Source organism: Pangasianodon hypophthalmus, chromosome 2 (assembly GCF_027358585.1).
Source record: "Pangasianodon hypophthalmus isolate fPanHyp1 chromosome 2, fPanHyp1.pri, whole genome shotgun sequence".
NCBI lineage: Eukaryota > Metazoa > Chordata > Actinopteri > Siluriformes > Pangasiidae > Pangasianodon > Pangasianodon hypophthalmus.
The window spans coordinates 35,327,660-35,337,659 of record NC_069711.1 but is presented as its reverse complement, the minus strand read 5'-3'; the positions used below and the strand labels follow the sequence as shown (position 1 = coordinate 35,337,659).

Genomic DNA, 10,000 nt, shown 5'->3' with positions numbered 1-10,000 from the left:
CCGCCCTCTCTGTCCTGCGTCCTGAACCGCACCCTGTTCACTACCTAGTGCACTCGTGGAATCCCACAATGCACTGCAGCGCTGAACGATTCATTACTCAGCAACATCGCTGCTGCTTTACTGAGTTTATGTTCTTTGAGTGTCCAGTGTAGGGAGCAGGGAGACGTTTAGGACGCAGCCTTGTCTGTTTGAGAATAATATTTTAATTATTATCTACAGAAACACAGCATTGATCTGCGTAGGGATCGAGTGTAGGGAGCAGGGAGACGTTTAGGACGCAGCCTTGTTTCAACCCGTTATTTTTCCTCCCCTTTTCTCTTTTTTCCTTTATCGTATCCGTTCTTTCTCTTTCTCTCTCCTCCTGGTGATGTGGTCCTGATCTGTCTTGTTTTTACTCACTTCCTGTCTCTCCTGCTGTTATTATTTTTGTCTCTCTGCATGTCAGACCTGTTTAAGAGTTTGCAGTCAGGTGTGCAGGCTGCTCTTCCTCCTCACCTGCAGCTTGCTTTCTCAGGTAAAGTGCACACTTCCTCCCTTCATCTTCTTCCAACCTTTCCTCCTCTCTCTCTCTCTCTCTCTCTCTCTGTGTGAGGTTTTTGTTTTGCCTTTTCATGTCTGCTTTGTTTTTTTTGTGCATTTCTACCACACACACAACACACACACACACACACAAAACACAACACACACACACACGTGTGTAAGCCGAGCTGAATTTGGTGTGTTTGTCCTGGAAAGGTTTTACGGCCCAAAGGAATCTGCTGTGTGATTAAAAACATTTGGAAGAAAAAGAGGCTTTGTGATGTGCAGCAGTTACACAGCAAGTAGATAATTACTGTGTTTGTCAGAGCGTTTTTGTCAAAGCATTTGTTAGTGTTTGTCAGAACATTTGTTTGTTTGTCAGAACGTTTGTTTATCAGAGCTTTTTTGTCAGAGTTGATCAGAGCGTTTGTTAGAACATTTGTGTTTGTTAGAGCGTCTGTAAAAGCGTTTGTTAGTGTTTGTTAGAACATTTGTTTGTGTTTTTCAGAGTGTCTGTTAGCGCGTTTGTTTGTCAGCGCGTTTGTTTGTCAGCGCGTTTGTTTGTCAGTGTGGTTCGGAGCATTTTTGTCACAGCGTTTGTTTGAGCGCTTTAACTCTTCCTCACACTTGTATTTCTCAATTTATAAATCATTACTGAACATTCTGAAACTGTGTTCATTCTAACCGTTAGTTTGGATTTCGTGTTAGTTATTTATTTTGAAGAAAATGCGTAAATTTAGTCCTATTAGTCATTTACTTATTGTCCATTTTAGTTTACATTGAGCTGCTGAAACACTGCACTAGTTATAGCCGATGAAAGTGGAAACTTTTAGCCTTTTTTTCGATTTCGATCATTTTCCAGAAAAAAACCCAAATGCTGTAATTTCCTACATTTTGCTTCCTCTTTAAATAAAACTCCAGATCTGTTTACAAATGCACCATCATTCATCATTTCATCCTTAATGAAGCATTTTGTTTTTCCTGAAACTTGACACGGATACAACAGTTCAATATTTTCTTCCTCTTTTACAGAATCGAACCAAAGTCAGGGAGGAGACGTGAAGAGGAAATGAGACGAGACGTGAATGTAACCACAAAACCCCCTTCACAGAGCTGTTATTAAATACATACAACATTCTCTTACTACATTATTATTATTATTATTATTATTATTATTATTATTATTATTATTCTGACTGTAGACATGAGGAACTGTGGTTGGTTTTGCTTCCATTGTGTGCGAAGCTTCTGGACCTAATCGATAGAAATGACACGATCCTCCAGTAGAAGATTTCTCTTTCGAACCCCTTCAGATCCTTCAGGCACAAAAAAACAAACAAACAAAAAAAAAAACACATACGTTAATACGAACTCACGTAAAATATTGCCGCAGAGGGGTGGAGTTCTTGTTTTACTGGTGTTTGGGAGGAGTTAGCGTCGACACCCGAGATGTTATATGAGTGACTTCCTGTGTGTTAGCTCGTTAGTAGGAATTGTTTACAAATGAATTTGATGAAAAGACAAAAAAAAAAAAAAAAAAAGAGTACAAACCCAGAAATGTAGCTAAATTGTTCCACTACACTGCACTCGTCCTGACTCCCGCGCCGGCTCCGTGTAGCAACACGTCTTTATAATAACAATAATCTGATGACCTAAACCTAGAATAATTAATTTGCTGAAATATATTAAAAATAAAAACTTAGATGCTGAAATCTATGGCACCACCAGGGGGCGCTGAAGTGCACAAACTTTATTTACTATAAACTGAATAATTACGTACATTTAGTAAAGTAGCCTGCATTTTAGATTTTTTTTTTTTTTTTAACTTTTAGCGACACTATTTTTATATGTTTGCGCAGGTCATGTGACCACGGCGTGGGGTCTGAAGGGGGTTTTAGAGCCGAGCGGAGGAGCGAGCGGGTCGTCGACATTTCTGATTTTGTCAGTATGTTTACATAAGACCTTAATCACTGTGGCAGGAAGTGACATAATTTATATTTGTATTTAAGTTTGTGCTGCTGGTGCTGTGTGTGTGTGTGTGTGTGTGTGTGTGTGTGTGTGTGTGTGTGTGTGTGTGTGTGTTTCACATTTCTACACTCGCTCTTTATTCCGCAGAACGTTAAAGCGACTCGACGTTGTGTTTGCTGTTTAGAGTTTTTAATAAATGCTTCAGTTATTTATGAGCTTTAACACACAGTGACATTTCAGGCTCATTCATGATTAAATACTAAAGTTTATAAATAGAAATATAAACATCTCGATTATTATATGTGTGTGTGTGTGTGTGTGTGTGTGTGTGTGTGTGTGTGTGTGAGACCGTAATATCCCTCAGTTGCTCAATGTTTCGGTGCTGTAGCCTCACACTGGACCTTGTTATGAAACTTGAAGTTGTTTTTATTTTTATTTTTTAGAGAGAGAGAGCGCGAGTGTGTGCGAGTGTGTGTGCGAGCGTGTGTGAGTGTGCGCGAGCGTGTGCGAGCGTGTGTGAGTGTGCGCGAGCGTGTGCGAGTGTGTCAGCTCATACTTGAACGTTTCTTTTCTGAAGGATTTTTAGTTCAGTCACGTTGCGATCAGGCGTGTGCCGATAATCAGCTCTACAGTCTAATCGTGGTGATAATAATCACGCTGTTGCTGTTAGCTGACGCTCTGCATCCAGAAGAAGGGACCCTAGAAGGTAGTGTGCCTCTCTAGGGTGTGATTTGTAGTGCACTTGATTACATCTAATCCCTAAAAACTGCATTACACTACACAGGAAAATCAACAGCCCTGTGTAGTGCACTATATTTCCCACTCCCTCATAAGTGCACTACGTAGGGTTTATAATAACTTACAGGAATGTTATTCTCCCTAAATCCTTTCTCAGCTTGTTCCCTATGTGAAGTGCACATGGAATATACCTACCTCTGTATACGTAGTGCCCTACATAGGGTGTAAATTTAATACCACTTGTACTCTACACTAGTTTACGTTCACTACATAGGGTATCAATAACGTTCTCCACCCTACCTAGTGTCTAAGATGATGAAAAGTGTATGTAAGTGCACTATGTAGGGGATAAATAAAAAAATAATTCTTCCTACACCCTATGTAGTGTACTATATCCAATAAGGGCGCACCATGGAAGGTTTTACTGTCTGTATACTCCCTACATAGGGCGCATGATGTCCCCTATACCCTAAAAGATACTGATTATCGTCACATGACTGCAAACTGAAACGCCTTCGATCGTGAGATTATAAACTAATAAACTATGCAGGATGCTTCAAATGCAAAAAAAATAAACAAACACATGCTTCTCAACTGTTAGTGTGTGTGTGTGTGTGTGTGTGTGTGTGTGTGTGTGTGTGTGTGTGTGTGTGTGTGTGTGCGCGTGTGTGTGTGTAATAAATACCTCTGTTTAGTATCAGCTCTTCCTCTCAAGCCTGTTGTGTTTATTTTTCTGTTATTTTAGACTTTTAATTTGTTTTAGAGTTGAACTGAACTGATTGATGGCCAAAGATGATCGCATTAGTTACACTGTGTGTGTGTGTGTGTGTGTGTGTGTGTGTGTGTGTGTGTGTGTGTGTGTGTGGTACTGAACAGTGCTAACCTCTGTAGCGTAGCTGATCTAACCGTGTTGTCTGTACGTGAATAAGATGTGGACAGAATTTTAAAACTTTATAATGTTATTTTGTTTTTCCTAAAGAAGACGATATGGAATTACAGCTATAAGGTTTTTTTTTTTAAGTAGATTATTTTTGTCTGTGGTTCCGTAATAAAAAAAATGCCATCATGAGTCTGGTGTGATTTATGTAAAACTTTTATTTATTGAAATTATTTCAAGTGATCATGTTCCTGTGCTGAGATCTGAGCCTCTGTACTGCACTAATTTTATCTACAACATGCTGTAACGACTATTTTAGCTTCTACACTGTACAATATCTGGTTTATATACTACAGCAAACATATTTTAAACACTTTACCATACTATACTGTTTTATATATATATATACTGTTATATAACACAATATAACATACAATATTTTACTGAAACCTGCTATACTACACGTTATTTTATCTACTATATTATGCTATACTATGTTTATTTTACCCTATACTACACTATACTACACTACACTATACTATACTACACTATACTCTATCACAGCTCTGGAGTGTGTCAGGATGAAAGTAAGTGCACCCCTGTGTTAGTTTTAGCCTCCGTAGCACACTGTAAATTTAAAGCTCTCAGAATGTCAAATTTTTTGCCCAAAAAAGGCAGTAAGAGTGTTTAGCATGTTTGTGTTTAGTGTTTGTGGTTTTTTGTCCCACAAGCCACTGTACTCTACTGTACGACACAAAACCAATTTTATCTACAATATTGTAGTATACTAAATTATACCAATCTTACTGACTATATGTATTGAACTGTAATTATCCGCTAGACTACACTATATTTATACTATATTTATACTACATGTACTCGCTGTATGCTGTATTGTAATGTACTATGCTATGATATAATATATTGTATCACAGCTCTGGAGTGTGTCAGGATGAAAGTAAGTGCATCCCTGTGTTAGTCTCGACCTCCGTAACGCACAGTGTGAATTTAGTGAAGATCTGAGAACGTCAAATTTTTCGCCCAAAAAACAGTAAGGGGTTAGCCTTTGTGTTTTTTGGGCAAAAAAAATCAGTGTTCTCTGATTATCACCAAACTCACACTGTGCGTTAGGGAGGACAAGACTAACACAGGGGTGCACTTAGTTTTGAGCGATCATGTTCCTGAGCTGAGATCTGAGCATCTGTACTGCACTATACTACACAAAACCAATTTTATCTGCAATACTGTAGTATAGTATACTATAATTATTTTATCTACTACACTATACAATATCTATTTTATATACTACAGCAACATATTTTAAACACTTTACTGTACTTTACTGTACTATAACATGCTGTACAATATTTTACTAAACTAAATTATATCAATATTTTCACATACACCTATTCAATCCACTGAACCCCACTACACTACACTGTAATTACGTCATGTACTATATTACACTATACTGCATTTATCTACCAGACTGTGTTGTGTTATAGTACACTATACTATATCTATACTACACACTGTACTATACTGTACTGTGCTACGATGTACTAAACAGAGCAAGACAAGTCCAGATTCCTAGAACAGGACAATAGGCAGAGTAATGGACAGTGCAGCGCTGACTAGTACACAGTTCTAGAGTGGATAAAGTGGATAAAGTGGACAGAGTGCTGTATGTAACAGACTGTGTGAAAAAGAGATAACAATATAATAGTTAAATGCTGTAAGTGTAAACATAACGCACTATGACACTGTGCATTAATGTGTTAAATATAGTGTTAGCAGCAGGCGTGCAGGTGGTCAATACAGTAGTATACAATACAGTTCCCTTCTGCTCCTCCTCGCTGCCTGACCCATCCTGATGCCCTGCTTCTGGTTGGAGTTCTCATCAGTTGAGTTGCTCGCTGCTGCTGGGGCCCCATATGGACGGCCTGAAGAACTGTTTGGATTGCTGGGGATGGAGCCACCTGGGGGCTGTGGAGATGGTGCTGCTTGGGGATCTCATATGGGGAGCTGTACTGTACTGTACTGTACTGTACTGTAATGGCTTGGGACTGCGATTGCTGTAGTGGCTTTGGGGCTGCAGTTGCCACGAGCAGCTTCGTACTCAGGACTCCATCAGTGGACAGTGGATAGATTTTAACCAACTGGACTTCTTGCAAAAACTGTGATGAATTTACTGGTTGTACATTTGCACTATTTGTCCATATAGTACACAATAATAGAAGGGAATGATTTATAATCGCACTATCCGTTGCACCCAGATGAGGATGGTTCCCTTTGAGCCTGGTTCCTCTCAAGGTTTCTTCCTCATATCATCTCAGGGAGTTTTTCCTCACCACCGTCACCTCTGGCTTCTAATTAGGGATAAATTCACATATTTATTCACATATATTTTTTTTGTGAATCCATTTATTTTTGTAAAGCTGCTTTGTGACAATGTCCAAGGTTAAAAGCGCTATACAAATAAAATTGAATTGAATTGAATAGTTTGCGTACGGTGCAATTCCCAAACCAGGCAGTGAGGTAGCTGCACAGGATGCTCCTGATAGTCCCTCTGTAGAACGTGGTGAGGATGGGGGTAGATGTTCTTTCCTCAGCCTTCGCAGGAAGTAGAGATGCTGCTAGGCTTTCTTTTTTATCGAGCTGGTGTTGAGGGATCAGAGGAGGTTCTCCGCCAGGTGAACGCCAAGAAACTTGGTGCTCTTGACGATCTCCACGGAGGAGCCGTCGATGTTCAGCAGAGAGTGGTCATTCTGTGCTCTTCTGAAGTCAACAACCATCTCTTTAGTTTTGTCCACGTTCAGAGACAGGTTGTTGGCTTTGCACCAGTCCGTTAGCCGCTGCACCTCCTCTCTGTATGCTGACTCGTCGCTTTTGCTGATGAGACCTGCTCCTTTGTGACAAAGTCCATTGTTAAAAGCACTATAAAAAATATTATTTAACTGAATTGAGACTCACCACGGTCGTGTCATCAGCGGACTTGATGTAATTCGAGCTGTGCGTTGCTACACAGCTCTGGAGTGTGTTAGCCTCGACCTCCGTAACGCACGGTGTGAATTTGGTGAAGATCTGAGAACGTCAAATTTTTCACCCAAAAAACAGTAAGGGGTTAGCCTTTGTGTTTTTTCCGCCAAAAAATCAGTGTTCTCCAAATATCACCAAACTCACACTGTGCGTTAGGGAGGTCGAGACTAACACAGGGGTGCACTTAGTTTCAAATCTCAGCTCACCAGAGCGGAGATCTGAGCCTCTGCACTGTACTACACTATACTATACAAACCCAGTTTTATCTACAATATTGTAGTATAGTATATTGTAACTATTTTTTATAAACAATATCATACATATTTAAATACTTTACTATACTACACTGTGCTATAACATGCTGTACAATATTTCACTATACTAAATTATACCAATTGTATTGACTGCACCTGTTCAACCGACTGAACCCTACTATACTACACTGTAATTACTTTATTTACTACACTACACTACGCTATAATTATTTTATGTACCAAACTATACTATAATTATACTACACATTGGACACTGTATTTTACTGTACTATAATATGATATACTGTACTGTATCACAACTCTGGCACATGACAGGATGAAAGTAAGTGCACCCCTGTGTTAGTCTCGACCTCCGTAATGCACAGTGTGAATTTAGTGAAGATCTGAGAACATCAAACTTTTCGCCCAAAAAAACAGTAAGGGGTTAGCCTTTGTGTTTTTTGGGCAAAAAAAATCAATGTTCTCTGATTATCACCAAACTCACACTGTGCGTTAGGGAGGACAAGACTAACACAGGGGTGCACTTAGTTTTGAGCGATCATGTTCCTGAGCTGAGATCTGAGCCTTTGTACTGTATTGTTGTCATTTCAACTCCTCACAGTTACTCACTGCCTTCAGCACCACCTCTGGTCAGTATGAGTACCGTGTAATGCTGTGTAATGGGCTCAGTTCCTGCACTGGGCCGGGTTTACGCCCAGAACTCGCACACAGAACTCGCACACAGAACTCGCACACAGAACTCTCTCAGGCTCTCAGCAACACGGTCAACACCCTTCCAATGTGCGCTCGGTTACCAGCCTTCCCTGTTCCCCTGGAATACTAACCTCACTGAAGCCCCGGCCGGTGATCAAACAGTGGTTCAAACAGATCGAACAGGTTTGGGGAAAGCACACATCAGCACCTAGAACAAGCGGCGCTCACCAACAAACACCACGCAGAGAGTCATCGATGTGAAACCCCACGCTACCAACCTGGAGTTCAAGTCTGGTTAGCCATGAAGGACCTCAGGAGCCCTCAAAGATGCAAGAAACTAAGATACATCGACCCATGCAAGATCTTGAAACAGGTCACTGAGGTCACATATAAACCCGACGTACAGCTCCACTGCAGACTCGCACCTTCCTTCCATGTTTCATGTTTGAAGCCTGTTGATGGCTTGGGACTGCGATTGCTGTAGTGGCTTTGGGGCTGCAGTTTCCATGAGCAGCTTCGTACTCAGGACTCCATCAGTGGACAGTGGATAGATTTTAACCAGCCGGACCTCTTGCAAATACTGTGATGAATTTATTGGTTGCACAATTGCACTATTTGTCCATATAGTACACAATAATAGAAGGGAATGATTTATAATCGCACTATCCGTTACACCCAGATGAGGATGGTTCCCTTTGAGTCTGGTTCCTCTCAAGGTTTCTTCCTCATATCATCTCAGGGAGTTTTTCCTCACCACCGTCACCTCTGGCTCGCTCATTAGAGATAAATTCACATATTTACAATATATTTTTGTGAATCCATTTATTTCTGTAAAGCTGTTTGTGACAATGTCCACTGTTAAAAACGCTATACAAATAAATTGAATTGAAAAATTGTTGTACAGGGACCTCTGGCCACTAACATTCCCACCGTCACACCACCAGCACCACTGGAAATAGAAGGACAACCCAACTGCCAGGTCAGGTCCATACTCAGCTCTCACTGCAGAAGGGTAAACTGGAGTACCACACTGACTGGGAATTGTATGGCCCGGAGGAACAGTGCTGGATCCCGGCTTATGCCACGAATTTCACTCCAGATACCCAGAATGCTCAGGGCCCCGTCCTAGTGTAGAGGACTAGGAGGAACGGTGCTCTCAGAGTGAGCGCTTTGGGGGGGGGGGGGGGGGGGGGGGGATATCTGTCAGGTCACTATACTACTATACTATACCAACTTCATCTACAATACTGTAGTAGAGTATATTCTAACTATTTTACCTACTATACTATACAATATCGATCTATAGATAAAGTCTTAGTCCCGTGTAAAGAAATGCTGTAGAGTAAAGACGCCTTCAAAAATAATGAAATTAAATGTTTCTACATTAAAAAAATCCTATAAAGAGCAGTAAACAGTAATAAATGAAACAAAGTCAGTATTTAATGTGACGATCCTTCACTTTAAATAAATAAAGCAGTATCTGAGGTGCAGTGTGTGCAGTTTTATAAGGAAATGAGCTGGAAGTGTTACTGAGCATCTTGCAGAAGCAGCCACAGTTCTTCTGGAGACTTTGACTGTCGACTCGCTTCTTATTTCTGCAGCGAAACCCAGCAGCCTTCATTATGTTTTTATCTGAAAAGTGTCTCTTATGGAATCTGCTGCTTTCTTTACTGACATACAAACATTTTTCTGTAACGTTTCATTTTGTGCTGGAAAACTAATGTTTGGAATCTAAAATGTTTTTGTACTGAATCAATAATGTAGAAGCCAGAAAATAAACATCTATAACAAAGTTTGTACTAAAAAAATACAACACCTAAGACTTTTGCACAGTACTACAGCAAACACATGTTTAAATACTTTACCATACTATACTGTGCTACACCATATT

The 10,000-nt window shown here is 40.2% G+C and overlaps 1 protein-coding gene across 1 annotated transcript in view; it reads left to right on the top strand.

Moving 5' to 3' along the window:
• The window catches only part of ubn2a (ubinuclein 2a), an 18,095-nt gene extending 14,212 nt beyond the window's left edge, over nt 1-3,883 (top strand). The window contains 2 exon segments of the mRNA XM_053228820.1: nt 446-514; nt 1,552-3,883. Coding sequence (XP_053084795.1) covers nt 446-514; nt 1,552-1,592 — 110 coding nt within the window. The 3' untranslated portion in view covers nt 1,593-3,883.
• Nucleotides 3,884-10,000: the final 6,117 nt, after the last annotated feature.